This window comes from Homalodisca vitripennis, unplaced genomic scaffold (assembly GCF_021130785.1).
Source record: "Homalodisca vitripennis isolate AUS2020 unplaced genomic scaffold, UT_GWSS_2.1 ScUCBcl_1853;HRSCAF=5995, whole genome shotgun sequence".
Taxonomy (NCBI): Eukaryota; Metazoa; Arthropoda; class Insecta; order Hemiptera; family Cicadellidae; genus Homalodisca; species Homalodisca vitripennis.
In genome coordinates, this window is record NW_025777978.1 from 104,196 (window position 1) to 124,008 (window position 19,813).

The 19,813-nt window shown below is 33.8% G+C and overlaps 1 protein-coding gene across 1 annotated transcript; it reads right to left on the reverse strand.

Annotated features, from left to right (window-relative positions):
- Positions 1 to 4,940: 4,940 nt before the first annotated feature.
- LOC124371698 (protein arginine N-methyltransferase 7-like) lies at positions 4,941 to 19,606 on the reverse strand. Its single transcript, XM_046830036.1, is given in 13 exon segments — positions 4,941 to 5,572; positions 8,896 to 9,015; positions 10,495 to 10,519; positions 10,944 to 11,178; positions 11,328 to 11,441; positions 13,428 to 13,452; positions 13,810 to 13,903; positions 13,906 to 14,023; positions 15,251 to 15,375; positions 16,202 to 16,370; positions 19,356 to 19,445; positions 19,447 to 19,536; positions 19,538 to 19,606. Coding segments are annotated over 13 exon segments (1,506 nt in total). The 5' UTR covers positions 19,592 to 19,606; the 3' UTR covers positions 4,941 to 5,325.
- Positions 19,607 to 19,813: the final 207 nt, after the last annotated feature.

Genomic DNA, 19,813 nt, shown 5'->3' on the forward strand with positions numbered 1-19,813 from the left:
GTACAAGTTTAGAAATTTGTCAGTCAAATATACTGCTTCTATCACCACAAGTATATCTTATATCAATATGGCTTTAAGAGAAATTGTTCAACTACATTAGGTTTTATGGTTGGCTTAATCTTAAATAGACCAGGGAAAATAAAATTTAAAAATATTCTGTTGATTTGTGAAAAGCTTTTGAATGCTTATTACATAAGGTTATTGAGTAAAGAATTGAAGTGCAATATTCCATTGCTATATTGAAGTTTTTTAAGTAAAATATCAAGGAAACAATGCAAAGTGTTCATATAAATAATTCTAAATAGCTCAAGTTTCAGTTGTTGGGATCTTTTTTATTCTAGATTGTAATGTATTAGCAACTTTTTATTTTGTACTATTGACACATCTTATCAGTACAACCTGAGTATTTAGAGTAATTATATCTCAATTAAAACTTACTTATAAACTAGCAAAAAAAACGTGGTATTCAATTGATTAAAATAAAATTGAATCAGTATTACTCAAATAATAATATACTGAGAGGAGTAGTAAAATATCCCTATAAAGTTCTTAGATCTATAGTAAATAGTGATCTATATTGCCTAAAAACTCTCATATAGTCAGATTTATATACAAAATTGTACAAAAGTTTTTTATTTTATCATAAAAAAAATATCTGTGGAGTCTTTTAGTAAACTTTATTATTCTTCTGCTCGCTCATGACATCCATTTGAGGTAAATCATCCATTTCGCAAAATAAGGCTTTTGGATAATAAGAAGAGATTACATTACCTGCACATTACACATATATTGGATTCATCAAAAACAACTTTTATTTTAAGACACAAATTCATCTTGTTTTTTATAAAGAGTTGTTTTATGTTATTGTATGTTAAACTGCTATATTTTGATACATCTCAGATGAGACTGGTTTCATTTATGACAACTGTCTCCTTTATTAAGAACATAAGGTTTGTGTAAATAAAAAATATGGTTTATAAATTGTTTTATATAAAGCCTTTTCTGTTCTACTGATACATTTTTTAATTATAGCTTTTTAGATAACAGATTTTTATGAGTCACTAGTTTCCTCCTATGGTGAAGAAATCATTATGTACATTATTTTAAAATTTGTTAATGATTATAATTTTTTATCTTTAACAATATACCTTGACAATATTCTTTAATATAATTAATGATGAATAAATTATTTATTGACTATTATTATTATTACTTGAACATGAAGTTCATACACAAAAGATCAACAAGATCTAGCAAAATTAACTCTTACATAACTATTATAAGCAAAATAACTTAATTCAGTGTGTTTAGAGAAGGGAGGTATGTCTTAGATCTATTAAAATCGAAGAACACATTGAGTATAACCTTCACGTTTGACTGCACTTGTCGACCCAGAATGCCTCCACTGGGATGATTGTGTCTTAGTTTCGACGTCATATCTGTAAACTCAGGTCTCATAATTTGTTATAACATGTTTCAGTAATTCTACATGGTCGTTGACTTAATTTAGTGACTCCTGAGCAACTTCCATTTGCTGCTGTTTTTTGTTCAAAAATTTAAACAATTTTTTAACAAATTTTACTCCTACCCGTTTCATTCCCAAAACATTAGAAAAAAATGTCATGGAATGAGCCAACTGATATGCCAACATCATCAGAGACTTCTATAAATCATAATATGGCGATCGTTTCATAACCATTTCTTCCACCTTTTCATGTTTTCATTGGTGTCCGGAGCATTTGTCATTTTCAATGTCTTCAAGGGCATCTTTGAAACATTAATACCGCCAGTAAACCATTGTTTTACTCACAGCAGACTTACCATAGGTCTTTATTAACATTTCCTGCATTTTGTTACACTTTATTTCATTTTTCACGCAAAATATAAATGATAATTCTTTGACCAAGGATAATCATAAAAAATGAGTTAATAAAACAAGTCTAACCTTAGCAGCAGCCACTTAAAAAGTAAACAATGAATACAGCTGGAAATGTTATTTTACTTCAGGAGCATGAGCACCAATATAATAAATAAAAACTTGACAATCAGACCCTTCAAACGCATGAAACTATATATTTTCATTCCTTTTTCAACACACCTCGTATACGACAAAAAACCTTTCATTTTAGGAATCAAAATCCAGTGAGTTGTATTCAACTACCTCTTACTAACTAAACATTTCACATATTATTTTACCATTTTTTTTCAATTGAAGAAATGCAACAATGTTTTGTAAGGTATAAATTAAAACAAAGACAAAATGTCAAAAAATCAGTTTTAATCATAAACATTTGCCATATGAAAACTATACAGTATGGATGTGTGTATCGACAGTCTTTGAAAAATAACTTCCTCAGAACATTTCAAGCTATTGAGAAAACATTTCATGTTTAAAAAAATGTGAACCTGTAACAACTTATAGTATAACAATACATCAAATAATTCAAAAAAGATTTAGAAATTAAATCTTTTACAAATATTTGTGAAGTAAAAACATTTGAAATAATTACAATAAATATTACAGTTAAGGGTGCTCTACCAGTAATGTGAAACAGCCTTTAGTAACATAAAGACTGATAAAAACTAATTATCGCAGTTACGTTTCTGCTTATAAGCGCAGGTGATAATGATAGTGCATCCTTCACTCTTACATAGAAGTGATAGAGGCCCCTATTGTAAAAGGATATGTTTTATCTATGAATGTATACCATGTCGCAACATGTACAACACCTAAACTTCGTAGTTAATTATAAAAATCGGTTTTTTTGTTGCTATATTGTTAAAGACTAGTTTCTGCTTCTTTGCCTAGCTTCTAATGGTTTGTTTTAGCATTTTAAAAATAAAATACTGTACATAGAGGAATAATTTAATATCAAAGATAGGAACATGAGAAAATGTTTTTATTTATTTGGTAATACAATTTTCCCACTCTTCAACCTCAGTTGTAAGATAAGCACTCTCTTCAGTGTCCCACATATCGCAACATTTGTGTTCACAGTCTTTGTAGATGTCTTGCAAGTCTTGCAATATTATCAAATTATCTCAGACCAAACCCATGTGAAAATCCCAGGCCTGAATTGAGATTCAAACCTAGATTTCCTCCCCAAAGCTAAAAACCAAGGTCTTTTATTATTACAATTTCACAAAGTTATATGAAATTCATAAGTGTGATAAGAGCACTATGAAAACACTATGTTTCATTCTATTAGTATTGATAAAACAAGTTACAATGTTATTTACAAAACTAAAATAATTTACTAAAGATAACAAAATGGTTTCACTCAACAATAAGAAAGACCATTAGTGAGTAAAATGTTGTACACTTTATTGAAGAGCACAATAAAATAAATTCTTTTTGCCATGCAGTGGCTGCGTTATGCATGGTGCCGCCGACCATGTTTTGTTCTATGTTGCTGACAGAGTATATTCTTGTACCCTCCCTACAGAAAATTATTAACTGACCTAAAATAGCTAATCATGACCTAGACCAGTTTTTGTTTTGAATAAGATAGTTTTTTGTTTGATTACTTATGTACCCCCTTTATACATATATTTCCAACATCATATTATTTATTTATAGATCAAACAAGAAAACAACAGAGCCTTGTCAATTACGGTCTAAACTACTCACTAATTGTAATAACATCATTAAAAAAAATATAATAAAATTACAGAGTAAACTGGATTTATATATATTTAACATTCAGAAACTAGAATTAAGAGTTGTGCAGAAACCAGGCTTTTTACACTGGACCTGTCAAACTACTAGTGAATAGTCACTTAAAAATATTTCTACAATGTCAAGCAACTAGCAGTTTTTTGCAGTCATCTTTTTAATCTAACTTATCCTACTGAAAATCTGATTTAAGTAGGGCAAATTGTATATTAGATTAGTTGGGATGTTTCACAGTTTAACTCAATGTATTGTTTATTGAATAATAAGGTGTAAATAAGTGTGCAAAGAAATTATAAAGCTGCAATACAAAACGTTGGTTTGCTATTTCTGTTCCGCTACTCCCAACAGAATGCAAAATAACGTGATTTTGTCTTCTACTTTTGACACGGGAAATTTTTGTTCAAGAAAAAGGTTAGCTACATCAAATTTATTCTTTAATAAGAGCATCTGCTTCAAACATCTGATTATAACCCTCTGGTCCTAAGAAAGACATCCATCCAAATCTCGGTTAACAGCAATCTCTGTAATATCACACCACTAGTTTTAACTAGTTGCTAGTATTTTGTTATTTTTATTTTTTACTATAAAGAGTTGTGATTATGTCAAGTAACATCAAACTTGTCATAGTGAAATTTTTAATATGAAATGTAGTTTTTGTAAAAACGCAAAAAATTTTACTATTTTAATAAAGAAATCAAAAATGTTGTAGGAAAGTAGAATTTTTTTTGTTTTTCACAAAAACCATTTTGAGGGGCATTTTGTGTGTAATAAAAAATAAACAAAATATGTCTATCTATTTTTCATAAGGACTATTTATTTTGTTAAACTTGTTTTGATTACTTTTCTTTTTTTTAATACTAAATAAATTTTAAATTGAAACGCAAAAGAAATACAACTGCATATAAATGTTCCTTGCAATGCATTAAAAAAGAAAATATCCAATTATGTACTTTAATTCAAGAATTTTACATAGGTTTGAATGATTATGTGCACAATAAGCAAAAGAGTGCTTGACATTATGGAAATTCAAACTGCCAGCCAGGTCCAGGGTTAATGTTAATTTTCTAGTTTTTTTTAACATTTTAAATTTCAAATAGTAAATTGTTAACCCTTCCCGAGCAAAACATGGGCACTGCCTAGTGTGCTGTAGTTCTGGTAGCAATACTAGACAATTTTATCCATACTTTCTATTTTCTTCAGATCCTTAGTTTGAAGTTTATTTTTGACGATGGAAGGATTGTGAAGGAAACAGGATTTTTCCAGACATTTGCCATTGTTCAGTGAAACAAAAAATCAGTAACACTTCTTCTTCAGATCTTTTAAAAAGGTGTTATGAATTGTTTTATCTCAGATATAGAACACAGATAAGGAAAGGGCCTTTGGTTTATGTTATAACAACTTGTTATTTTTTATCCTTTCCACTTATGAATCACAATTAATTTTCAATGAGAAAATATTTTCTTAGAGAGCACCCTCGTTCTTCAGGAGTTGATGATAGACAGATGCACCTAAATGTTTTTATGTAAATTGTACTCACAGTTCAAATTTTTATATTAAAAGTTTTCTCAGTAGCCTTGAAAACATGTTCTTGGTTATAATCAAGAACTGCCAGTAGGATAACAGGATTTCCAAAAAGGATAATGTGGATGCTATTTCTGAATAGCAAAGTTAAAAGTGATCTCGCCTGTAGTGGGACTGAAGACCGCTTTGTAGTCTAAGTGGCTCTGGGAAGTGACAGGTACCTGTGGGAGGAAGAAGTACACTCCTTGGCGGCAGTAAGGGTCCCAGGAAACTCTCTGACCAGGTTGGGGGGATGACTGAGGTCCTGTGGAGACTACTGTATGAGAATCAAGATGAACATCCAACCAGAGGGCAACTCCATGACAGGTTCCTGAACTGTAAACAGAAAAATTTGATATTTTAGTCAAAACACTACTAAATGTTTTTAACAATTGTCTAGGACCAATTAACAGATATTATAACGGAAATAAACAGGGTGCAATTACAGTAATGTGTTGAGTAGTGGAATCTCTAATAGGATCAATTACAGATAACGGAGATGTTCTGATGATACTGGTCACCTCAATATGATTATAATAATAAGTTATATATTAAAGCTGAGTCATAAATTAAATAAAACTTGTGTAGACAGATAACGTTAGCCATCACTGACTTTCAAACAAGCCATTTATTTCAAATGCGATGAATGAGCAAACAATATCATCAAATGGAAGGATTCAATCACTGTTTCTTACAAGAATAAAAAATGATGAAATAATATTGTACCTTATACACTCCTTGTTTGACAGTGGACAAGTATATTGGATAAAAATTTCTGAAATGTAGAAGCTGCAATAAATTGCCTAACGCCAGTGTTCCAGTTCAACACTCTATCTCAGTTGATAACATCTTCAATAAATTCTTACCAATTATTTTGTTTGGAAAAAATTAGATGCATTTAAAATTTTACCATTATTTTACAACCTCAAAAAGAAGTAAAACCAGCCTACAATTGAGAATAAAACATTCAGTTTGATGAAACTGATCATGTAAATCGTGAGCTACATAGTTTCAGTACCAGTGACATCACTGTGGCCAATGCAATGTAGTAACACTTTTCTTGTAGTATCAAAAGCAGATGGCAGTGTCTATTTTTGTGTCAATTAACATATAATTCCATGCAGTTAAGAAATTCAATGATGGTGATCACAATTTATATAATTTCCAATGCTTCTCATACTCTAACTCAACATATAATCCTTAATTCAAAAGTTTATAAGCAGGATAGCACAATGCAAACATTATCTTGTCACAATCTTAACCCATTAAGGACTTTTGCCCATTTACGAGGGCTGTTCAGAAAGTAACCTCCGGTCGATTGAAAAAAATACACCAAGTTAAGTAAAAATATTTTAATATATACATCTTACAACTACATCTTTGCACTATTTTTTTTCGACATAGTCTCCATCACGATTGAGGCACTTATCGTATCTCTTCACAAGCTTTGAAATTCCTTCTGCATAAAAATCACCCGCCTGTGCCTTGAGCCAGCCTGTGACCGCATCTTTGAGCTCTTCGTCGTCATCAAACCGCTGGGACCCGAGCCATTTCTTCATATGCATGAAGAGGTGATAGTCGCTTGGCGCCAGATCTGGGCTGTAAGGTGGATGGTTGAAAACGTCCCACTTGAAGGACTTAAGAAGGGCTGTTGTTCTGCAAGCAGAGTGAGGACGGGCGTTATCGTGCAAAAAAAACGATACCGGAAGTCAGCATACCACGGCGTTTGTTCTGTATAGCCCGTCGTAATGTTTTTAGTGTTTCACAGTACAGTACACGTCTTGATTAATGGTCGTCCCACGTTCCATGAATTCAACCAACAACACCCCTTTGGCATCCCAAAACACCGTTGCCATCAGTTTTCTGGCAGAAAAATCTTGCCGGGCTTTTTTTGGTTTGGTAGGCGAATCTGAATGTGCCCACATCTTTGATTGTTCTTTTGTCTCAGGGTTTACGTACTTAATCCAGGTTTCGTCACCGGGTCACGATTCTGTTTAACAATGGTTCTCCTTCGTCCGCATAACGTGACAGAAAGTCTAATGCAGAGGCCATTCTTTGAGTTTTTGTGGTGGTCGGTAAGAATTTTGGGCACCCATCGTGCACATAACTTACGGTAACCCAATCTTGCTGTCACTATCTCGTACAAAAGAGTCTTAGAAATCTGTGGAAAATCAGTAGACAACTCCGCCATTGTGAAACGTCGATTTTCACGAACTTTTGCATCAACTGTCTGAACGAGTTTCGTCAGTCACCAGGATGGTCTACCACTCCTCTCTTTCATCATGAACGTTTTCTCGTCCACTTTTAAATAAACGTACCCATTCACGGGCAACTCCTTCACTCATAACTTGTGGTCCGTACACGGCACAAAGCTCACGATGAATAGCTGCTGCAGAGTATCCTTTGGCTGTAAAAAACCGTATAACAGCACGCACTTCACATTTGGCGGTATTTTCTATTGCAGCACACATTTCAAACTGCCACAAAAACTAAACTAGCGCAGGTACGATGTTCACTCGACTACAGCTTGATGCCGACTGACCTGCTTAGTGCGTGAATGCACAGATGGGCGCGCTACTCCCTCCACTACCCGCACTGTGACCAACCGGAGGTTACTTTCTGAACAGCCCTCGTAATTCGTCGCTGACTTATGGCTACAAAAGGGTTGCTGAAGAGTTACTCCGTTGTACAATAATGACCAATTTTATTTTTTATTTTTGATGAGTTGCGATTCAATTACCAGAAAAATGGTGAAATAAATAATAGTACTTAGTTTCACCATTTTACACCGCTAGATATAGTGAGAGCATACTGATTGGCTTATGAAGCATAATGAGTACCAGGAGTTTTGTTAACCAGTGCAGTGATTGAGATGTACATTAGTGCACGACTCCTTGCTTTAAAGATTTCCATACCGGAAAACTAGTAAAACCCGGCATTCATAAGTGTGTGTGTGAATAATATACATAATGCATAAGACACATTCATATCCAATTCAACAAAAAAAGTAAAAAGGGTTTAGTTATTTGCCAATTTTAAGCTTAAGTTATTGTTTGTTCATTTTCAATATGCCGTTAACAGGTTAAAATTCTCACCAATTTTTCTTCACCTTTAAATCCAGTGGTGTCCCAAGACATTTGTGTAGTGTCAAGTCAAACTACTTTGGAAATTCTCTCAATTTTTTTTATATGAATTCTCATTACCCAACTGTAATGAGTTTTTGAAATGTTTTGAAAGTGTTTGTGATTATATTAACATGCCAACATTGACAGTTACTGCCCCATCAGTGATGTGCAAATTAAACATCTAAACTAATAATGCATCTCCAATTTTACGTTTACATAATAACGGCCACAAGTGAAATCCATCTTTCTTCCAACTGAGCTGGAAGTGATATTTTTGTATTATTTTTATTCCAATTTAACGAAGTTGTGTTAATTATAGTAGGCAATACGTTAGTTTACAATAATTTATCTCTTATGCCCGTAAATAAATTTATATTTCAACCTGCTCTCATACAAAATTTTGTAATGTTACTTTAAAAAATGTTAGGTTAAATGGTTTTCAAACTGGTACATAAAATTGATAAAATCTAGTTTCCAAATAATTGACTATACACAAAATATTTTCTGACTTTCATTGAACTATTTGGCACTCACACTGTGGTGGTGATGGTACCCCGAACCTCCACTTCAGACTGAGGAACGACAGTAGTGAGGTCAAAGCTTATCAGCTGATGACTGGCAGACAGACAGACTCCAGGGTAACTCCCAGAGTGGCTGCACTTCCACCTCAGTGTCACTCACTGTACTAGCACTCTTAAACATAAATACAATTTATTTTCTACATGGTATGTGACTTAAACTGAACCCATCTCATAACGTAACCATTTTCTCAATGTACTTTAATATAAATGACCAATGAAGATAATGCCATCCCAGTCCTCCTTTTTCATACCTAACCTCAATATCAATAATTTCAGTTCATCAAGACACTACGACCTCAAAATGGTAAAATACATGGGAGCATTCTTTGTCTCACTTAAAAGACACAGGATTGTTTTTGTTTCTGTTATTGCATAGTTCTTAGTTCTTTTAGTCAGATCTGGTATAATAGCTAAGTTTAGTAATATTTGCTTTATCTTTTCATTTGCTATTTCTCAAAATGGCAAAACAAGAGCTTTTCTTGTCATTTCGTTGTCGCAGGTTAAGTGTAAGAAAGGGCCATTTCATTTCTAATTAAATACCTCCATTTTCTTTCTTTAAAAAAATAAATTGTTTTTACTACAATTTTTATCACACGTTATAAGATAATTTAGAAATAGATATTAAAATTCCAAACTTAAAAATGTTATAATGAATTTTAAATTCAGTATCAACCACTGTTGTTAGTTACATAGGTTTTCATTGTCACTGTTAAGTAAGTTCATTTCATTAGCCATAAATTAATGACAATTTAAAATTATACAATCAAAGTAGTTAATCATGAATTGAGTATGAGGTTTTTAAAAAAGTAGTAACCATTAACAAATTACATACATCATACATTTTTCTGTCCAGTTACCACTAGTGCTGAGGCATTTATCACACCAACTTAATATATATCTATAAAATTCTTATTATAAAGAAGCCAGAACCAGCTACATTATTATAAATGAACATAGTGTTTTTCCTACAGAGCTACAGTTCCTTGCCCAATCTTACAAAGTACTTCTAAAAAATGCTCAAGGCAAAAACAGAACTATTGTATTAACTTCATGTTGACTAAAATAGTTTTTCTTCTTTTTTTAGAAAACATCTAATTGTTTAATGAAACAATTGATTAATGATATCATTAGAATGTTAAACAATGCCTGTATTTAACCCCTCTAACTGCTGGTCATTTTTCCTAACATGCTTTGTACATGCTTGGTGTGTTTAACTCTTAGCGATATAATACTATCAGTAAAACTGTTTCGAGATCTGCAATAATCCCTTCTTCAGGTAAATGGCTAAACTAATGGATGACTACAACCTAGGTTAAATCTCAGTTCTATTTGTTCAGTTTGCCAGTGAGCGCAGACTCATTGTGACCAGTATTCTGTAGTTTGGTTTTAATAATTATTATTTAGTTTATATTAAGTGCATGTTGTAGAGTTAGTGTGCATGGAGAAAAACACACAACATGGCTGTTGTGGTTTCAGACTTATGCCTACCACAACACTCTGGTATATTTTGTTCACTCTAGGTTGTAGTCCATGCATTAGATTAGTCATTTACCTCAAGAAGAAATCAGATTGCAGATCTCAAAACACACTGTTACTGATTAGATTGTATCACATTGAATGATGGCAAATGTCCGTAAGAGTCCTGTTTCCTTCACAATACTTCAACCATCAAAAACAAACTTCAAATGAAGTATTAAAAAACTATTTAAACCATAAAAACACAAAACTATGAAAGCCTCAATGGGTTAAACTGAATAACTTTCAATATGTCTCCATAGATTAGGCTAGTTCAATAGTTGCTGTTAAATGATATGATCATAACCTAAATTGAACACAAAGAAGATATATAAGATTGAGAAATAATTCCATCTCACTGATGACATAAGATCTGAGCACTGAATAATCTTTAAAACTTAATTCTAGTTTTCTGCTTTATTAACGATTTAAAACAGGCTACGTTAACAAGTCTGAAAAGTCTTCTAGAAAGATTTTCTCTGCTACCTGGATTAGTTTTGTCAAAGGCACTCATCTTGAAACCACTAATTGTGCCCAGTGGTGCCCTTATCTTGTGTAGATGATCAAACTGCATCGGTAAACAGTGGAGAGTCGCAGCCACGGGCACACAGGAGGCAGTGGGGACATTGTTTGCCGCAAGAACCACCATCGCAACACATCCCCACGGATACAGATTTAGGAAATATGGCTCACCAACCACAAGGTTCACGGAGCTTCTTATCTGTGAACGAAAATATCATCACAAAATAAATTATTGATTACAGACTTTAAAAGTTATTAGTTACAGATTTAATACAGTAAATGGAGTTACAAAAAAACTGCAGTAAACCGTATGTAGTATGTACATGAAAAGAACTATTGAAAAATTACCTTATCATCCAGTTTTGTAGAATTAAGTATCGTCACTTTTGACTTGAGCTTATTATCCTTAACAAGTCCCTCGATGACCTCACGAGACAATGCATTTTCCTCCACATGGTAAATCTGTAACATTGGTTTAATCGTGTATTTTTTAAGTACAGTTTGATTAAATCAAATTTTATTTCTTTTATTTAGTTTCTTTTGTATAATATACATTAGTTCTAAAATAATCAATGTTATACTTCTTTTCACAAAAGAGATCTATAAAAGGAAAGTTTTACAATTTTGTACATGGAAGAATATTTCTTATTTTAAATTTCTACCTTAAAAATACAAAATAATACCAAAAATTATATAAACCACTCTCTGGTTGAACATCATGTTTTCAAATCTAAAACACAATGATTTAATAATTGTTAGTGATTTAAAAATGCTTCCTTGTTTGGCATTTCCTTGTTTTATATCCTTTAACAATACTTATTAACTGGATGCTCAGGATTGGTGTTTTTCCACAATGCCTTAAGACAACTGTAACAGTGCCAATTTACAAAAAAGGTGACAGGTCTAATGTAAACAACTGCCGCCCGATTGCGCTGGTTCCTGTAGTAGTAGTATCCAAGGTAATTGAAAGCTTAATTAAACAACAGGTTGAATGTTATTTTGAGTACAATCACTTGCTTTCCTCTGAACAATATGGATTTAGACATAGTCTCTCCACTGTCAAAGCGGTTGAAAGCATTGTCTCCTATATCATTGGTGGCTTTGAAGGTAAAGAAGAGATTAGTACCCTTACTGTTAGATCTTAGTAAAGCTTTTGACGTGGTGCCTCACTCAGAACTTATTGAAAAAATAAACCAACTATGGGCTGGAAGGTGTTGAGTTGTCTCTCTTTACTTCTTTATTTATCTGAGGTAACCAGTATGTCAGAATAAGTGACCAGAGGTCTGATCTCAAGAGGGTGACAAGGGGGGTACCCCAGGGCTCTGTCCTGGGTCCCTTTTTGTTCACTGTTTTCATTAACGACCTCCCAAAATTTCTTCCCAACAAGTGTTACCATTATGCAGACGACACTACCTTGATGTGCTCCAATAGACTTTCTCAACTTAATCTATAGTAATGATCAATTATATGAGAGAGAGATCACATCTCTGGTTTTCTGCAAATGGCCTATATGTTAACGAGGATAAATCAGAGCATGTTATATTTAGTCTAGGTGCCAACTCTGAGAATAAGTCTGTGAAGTTACTAGGTCTTTATCTTGATTCTAAGCTCACCTGGAGAACACATACTGATGCCTTATGTACTCGGTTATCGAGAGTGATCTTTTTGTTAAAAAAACTGACATCCTGTACTAGTCCTAGTTTTGGTTTTAAAGGCTTATTTTGCCCTCTTTCATTCCCACCTTACAAATGGTACCCTTCTCTGGGGTAGCTCCAGCGGAGCTAGAGAGGTTTTTTCTGTGCCAAAAGAAGGCTGTGCGAAAAATTTTTAATCTTAGCAATAGTGACTCGTGTAAACCTTATTTTATAGAATATGATATACTTACACTCCCTTGTATTTTTGTATTGCAGAGTTTGATATATGTAAAAGAAAATTTAGAACAATTTGACTTAAGAAGCTCAATACATACTCATTATACAAGAAACCAAGACTCAATCAACCAAAAACATGCTAGGCTAGCCAAAACCCCATAATAGTTATCTGTATATAGGCATAAAGCTCTTTAACAAGTTACCATTAGAAGTTAGGGAAAATTTCATGTAATAATTTTAAAATAGCTGTGTCTAAATGGTTGAAGCAAAATGCATTCTATTCTATCGAAGAAATGTATCTTTTCAATATAAGTAATAGGATTTTTCATGTAGTTCATGCATGTATGCTCAGCATTTAAGGATATAACTGTACCATGTAGGCTATGTTAAGGTTTGTGTATGTGTTTTTTATTTGTATATTGTATATTATATATGTTTTAAGGACATATTTTAAACTCTATGACTTTGTCAATGCATCGTTTGTGTGGGATGGCAATAAAATATTCTTGATTCTTGGCTTTTATAAACCGCTATGTAACAATAGTAAATATACTAAATTAAAAGGATCAGTACAAACTTGTTTAGCTCCTAGAGTGCCATTAATCCAAGCAGGGACGTGTCACCCCAGGACAAACACAACTGTCAGGGTGTGATCAGCTGATGCAGCACGTTTCGGTACTTGTCACGTCTCGATGTGTCATTCAACATACCGACACGCGTGCGAGAACACGTCACATGCAGCATGCAGTCACACAGCGGCCTTTTTGAGCTCCTAAGTTCATCACACATCATCTTTAACCTTTTGATGAACAAGTTAAAAAATGTAATGATAATATCTTAAACTTATCTAATCTGTTTTTAATATCTAAATTAAAATAGAATTTTGTATTTTTGTACATGTAATGCACAAAAAATTTACTTGTAATGCAATTCAGTTATTTCAAGGTAGCAAAATTCACCTCTTAGTACTGTCTGAAGTCGATGTCAGATTAAACCAAAGAGAAAATTCATCATGGCTAGAAATGAGCGACAGTTGTTGTCCCTGTCTCACGGGTAGAGGGGCGGCAGGTAGTAGGCAGCTTGCATCCAGTGATCCCGCCAGGGTATGGAGTCAGGCCCAGGGGGGTGAGCTGGGTGGGCCCACCAGGGAGCACAACTGAGGACAACTGACCCCTGCAACAGAGAGGACTTCTTTTTTATATGCTGTTAACAAACAAACAAAAAACTGGAGAAGAGAGAAGAAATAGATATGAACGACACTGGTGCCCATAAAATAACAAAACTAATGTATTTATCAGTACATTTTGAAATTCCAACAATTAATTGATTTACATAAGAATTTTAGAACAAATTTGAAATAGAATACTTATTTCCATTTTATTTCTATAATTAGTTATGGCAGCAATACCACATCTATTAGATCTGGAGGTATAGACTACCTCTCAGAAAAATGGGGATTCCAGTGAAAATTTTGAAACTATGAGATACATTGACTTTTATGTATTTCTGAAGTGTAGGGGAAAGTTTTTCCTCGAAATGTGCTTATTTTTCAGAGAGATGAAACTGAAATGTCACTCCACCTCAAACTGAGCACAGTGAAAAAGGAGAGAAAATGAAGGAGGAAGACAAAAAAAGATTAAAAAAAACCGTACCTCTGAACGTTTATACTGCACCATAGGACACATCAATCAAACTGTAATTTTATTATTGATTAGATTTAGAGATACTTAGATTAGGTTAAAAAAGGGGATATAAGGGACTCTAAGTTCCCAATATGTCAACCTAAACTTGATGTGCACCCCAAGTTCCACTAGTAGGGCCTGCCTACCTCTGTACCCTCAATGAGATCCCAGAGCTTTTACACAATGCTGATATGGAATATCACCAGGATGTGAACTTCCTAACTTCCTAACCAGGATGGTTCTTCTCCTAACTTCAGGCCTCTCACAATCCAAAATAACGTCTTTAGTACTCTCCTATATGATTACATAGTCTAAACCTAGGGTTGTCAGTAGTGAGCCAGAAGAAGAACCGTGTTTAGTAATAAGGAAAATGATATGTATAGGTCTTTGTTTAGCTTCATCAGCCATTTCGTAAACTGGAACGTTGTGCCTATTAGTGTAACTACGTCAGTGTTCAACACTTAAACCACCAACCAATCTTATGATTGTAAACTTTTTTTCATTTTAAACTTCACAAGTTCATAATATGGTGATGGATGATTTTTGTATGGATGATAGGTTTATACACTTTAATCATTGTGTGCTAGTGTAATGTTGACATATATCATTAATTGAATTGCAGTTTACTGTAAATTTCGCACAGTTTTAAAAATAGTGCCATATATCAGTTTACTGCAAAATTTTCAAAGTTTTAAAAATAGTTCTTGGAACTAGATACCTGGGGATCCATGTCCAGAGACCACCACATGAAGACAACCTCAGCAGATCCAGAAGCAACGGCTGTGAAATGTGATCGTCGAGGAGTCATCTTCGGGAATAGAGGATCGACCGGAGAAGTCAAAACTGAAAAATACTAAATGCTACTTATTATGAAAGGATTCAATAACCATGAGTGTTTTGAACACATCAATTAAATATGATTAATTCTGACAAAGTTCTAGGTGTTTACCAGAACAATAAAAAACCTATACTAAATCCCCAAATTTTCTTAGAATTTTGTAAAAGTTTTAAAAACTTGTAAAGATCTGCCCGTCATGTTATATTCATGAAACAAATCCGTCATAATAATTGTAGCAAGCAAAAACATAAATACAGTACTGTAAATTGTTTATCAAGCATAAGACACTAAGATTTTGCAAAATTTCCAATAGTGGTTATTTATATTGGCCGACATTTAATTCTTCTACTATTTTCTAATTACTTTCACAAGTTACAATATTGAGAATATTTATAAAATCACTTTAAATTATTAGTGTAAATATTTTTATGTAAAACTTTTTATATGTACCTCACGGAAAATCTGAAAAGTAGATTAAACACCTATGGATAATTGCGAGTTTACTGGTTTACTGTGGTATATACCTTTTGTATGACAGAGAATATGAATAATAATACTAATGCTTTATGAAATAAGCTGTTTTTAATTGAACTCACAAAACCCCTTCAATGCAATTCACTCGGTATTGAGTATTTGTTTAAAAAATAATGTATTAAAAAAGTACAAACAAATTTTTAATTTAATAATAAATTACATTAAACCATAGTGTATGTAAAATAATATATAAACAAGATAATAATAATAATATTCGTTACGTTTATTTGTGAAAGGCAGTCTTACCTGAAGACAGGTTGAGGAGGAGCAATAGTACTGAAAATCAGATAGCTTAAGTTGGCTGAGCTGCAAGTCGTGAACAGCAGCTGCGCCAGGACACATGGCTACTGCGCCACACAGCTTTAAGGCACCCCAAGGATCTAAACGGTTCCACCCTCTGCATCACAGCACTCTCCACAACTTGTGCATACACTGTACCTGAGGTCGGCACCACCAGACAGTCTTTCCTGGAACAAAAAATCTGATTACCTTATAACAATCTGTGTTTTGAGTTTATACATTATAAATAATGTGGTGGATCAGCAATTGTTAACATGTCGACTGCGGCAGGTGCCCTAATACGCGTGCTGACTTATTAGACTATTTAATTTCACTCAGTAAAGAGCAGCAGTAAAAGTGTTAACTATGATGAAATGAGGTCTAACTGTATGGCAAGTTAGTAATGTTAGAGCTGTAAAGTAAGAGTCCCTCAGATTCTTGGTTAAGAAGCCATAACTTCTGCAGTCTAGATCTCTTAGTTTATCTTTCTTTGCAGGCCAGTCCCATGTCCGAGACAACTCTCAGACTCCCTTCCATCAGAATGATTTTGGTACTTTGGTATTATACCGACCACACCCTATTATTTCTGAAAATAAGAAAATAAAGAGAAACTAGCCTAACCAAACTAAAACACAAAACTCTTTATAAGCGAAAAATTCAAACTCCATTGGGGAACTTGCCCAAGCACCACTCATTGCGCCCGAGCGGGACTGAATAATCTTGCCTGAGTGGCACTCGTTCTGCTATTTCTAGGCACTAACGATCACGTACTTGTTTGTTTTTTCTGCTAGATCGCATTTTTGTGCCCTCATATCATGCACCCTTATAAGCAATTATTCCGTTTTGGTTCATTATGTTTGCACACTGGTACCATAACTAATAGCTTGTTTTATTATTGTTTACATTTTGCCCTATGCTCAATTTTTGTAACTTCAATTTTCTGCTTACATTCTATGTATAATGTTCTCAATGTTTAGTGTTTAACTGTTTGATAGTTGTTGAATGAGTTTTTAGTTCTTCCACTACCTCATGGAACAAGGCAATTTGCGTACTTCAGAAGTAGACAGATACTTGGAAAATGGTATTGAGATATCAAAAGATACTCAAAGACTGGCACAAAAGTTAATTATAAAAAGTAAATGAATGGTCGTAGTATGTAATTTAAATATTTTATTTTAATTATCATTTTAATAACAATTGAATGTAACAAGAGTTTTATCTCATCTTCTCCCAGACAACCAGTTCAGAAGCTTGTCATAAAACCATAAAAAAGTGAAAATATCAGTGAATTTTGATTGTTTTTTTTATGCTTTATAATTAAAGTAATCCAATAAATACTGGTTTTCCATGTAAAAAACACATTGTGCTGTTTAGAATTAAAAAAATATTGAAACAGATAAATAAAAAAAGTAATGAAATACTGACAGTTGCAAATTTGTAAATATATTCTAAAAAAATTAATTGGAGATAATCAAGAAACACTATTGTAGAGCAACCAAATGGACTACAATGTGCTGAAAATTGACTAATTTATCTCTATCCAAACTCATTCTATCAATATTTTAGTACAATCATGCATTTTTGCCAAAATCAATTCAAACATTCAGCCCTAGACAGGCTAGGGTTAATTGCTTCCTCAATGGGCTAAGGAATGGTGTGCCGCTTTACTAGGACAACCAGAACTGGACGGTGTCGACAAGAATTGCATTGAATGGATTGCCACCACCTCCGACCACCACAGGTACTGTAAGGTAAGAATCGAAGTGGTGCCGTGCTGTACCTCGTCTTTTGTTTTGCCATTTATCTGACCTCCATACCCTTTCGACTTGCTGTGTGTTTGCGCCGATCTTCAGGTCCCATGAAGTTGTTTTGTATTTATGACTTACTGTGTAATGAGTAAAACCAGCATCCTCCAATTCACGAGTTTTATACCCCTTCCAGCTATCTGACATGATAGTACTGCCCGGTTTAATATGTTAGGTATTTTACAATTTGCTCCATTAATGTCTTTACTCCACGGTTAGGTACTCTAACAAGAAATCTCTCAATTTTTCCCTACACAAACCGCCAAACACCCACTGTTGTGGCAATACGCATACAGCATAAATTTTTTTTTTTTTAAAATAAACTCTCATCTATTTCAACTATTTTGTTGTTTCCTCCGATTATGCTGGTGTTTCATGATTCAAACCAACAAACCCGCACCTCACACATGTAATGGTTCCAGTTAAAAACAGTTTTTTGACACCATGTCAACTCCCACTCACACCACTTCACTGATGTCCAGCTCATACACCCAGCTGTACATGAAACGAACAGCGGTCACAAATGGTATGTGACTACCTACAAACCATGAAACCAACCCTCAAGTCAACTTTCTTCAAACCATGGTCTTGTTGTTGCATTACCAAAAGGGGGTGTTTTCAATAGAATACAATGTCATGTTGTGAGCATTCGCGCTCTGTTTTAAACGCAGGTAACAAATTGTTGAAAAAAAACCTATTGCACCCTCTTCACTTCAGACTACTTCACTTTCATAGTACCATCCATCTTTCATTCGCAATTCAGCAAGACAATCAGATAGACCGCACAAGAACGCAGTGGACAGAGTACTACGACGCCACAAATGCCCGTCCAGCAGGAACTGACAGATACAGCTGTCAGCGAGGCGGGCCAGCCTCCAGGTGAATTCTAGTTGGCAGTACGCGGGGCCTTGTGGGTGTGCGTCACATGAGTAAACAATGTTTGAGTTGTATTGACTAGAAATGGTTCTATATAATTGTTGAGCAAAACACAACTAAATACAAAGTACCAAGATTCTTTCCTAATCCAATATTGCTACAGTGTGTTACAACTACAGACCTCTGCATTGAAAACATTGCGAGTCCCAGCAAATTGACATACTATAACTGAATCTATCATGGTTCACACATCCAGAATCCCTCTGACTCCACTCAGAATAAAGTATAGCACCCAAATAAAAATTGCTTAGCTAAAATAAATTTTTTGTTGATAACAGGAATTTAAAAAAATATATATTTTTTTTAATTTTAACTATGTTGGGTGTATTAACTTTTAAATTATTATTATTTTAGGAAATGTTGTGAAATAAACCATTAGATTATAAGTATCAATTTCTGTACAGTTTTATGGACAGTAAAATCACATGTACCTCCAGCAGATGTTTATGGGCATGGTTGAATGTAGCAATCGCACCCTCTCCAATAAGTTCTGTGTCGAAGACTTCAGTGACGAGAATGTTGTTCGCTCCTGTGGGGAATATCTCCCCCATCTCCTGCTGTCATCTCCGTGGATCGCTTGTGGATCACTCTGATCCGGTCAACCAATCCGTTTTTCCCGGATCACCTCTTCAGCACACTGGGATATCGGAGAGAAAGCCTGCCACATGACACATTAATTATTAAACGTAGTGGAGGACAATATAACAATATTACACTTATCACACATTTAAGTATTGATACTGTCCAACATTAATTTATGAAATAAAATCAATGATAATTATAATTTGGTTAAAGTGGATAAAGCATATTTACATCAGCTTACCAGCTGCAAGACCAATTTCCGTATTCCCTAACATAAATTTATAGTATAAACATTTAGGTTCCATGC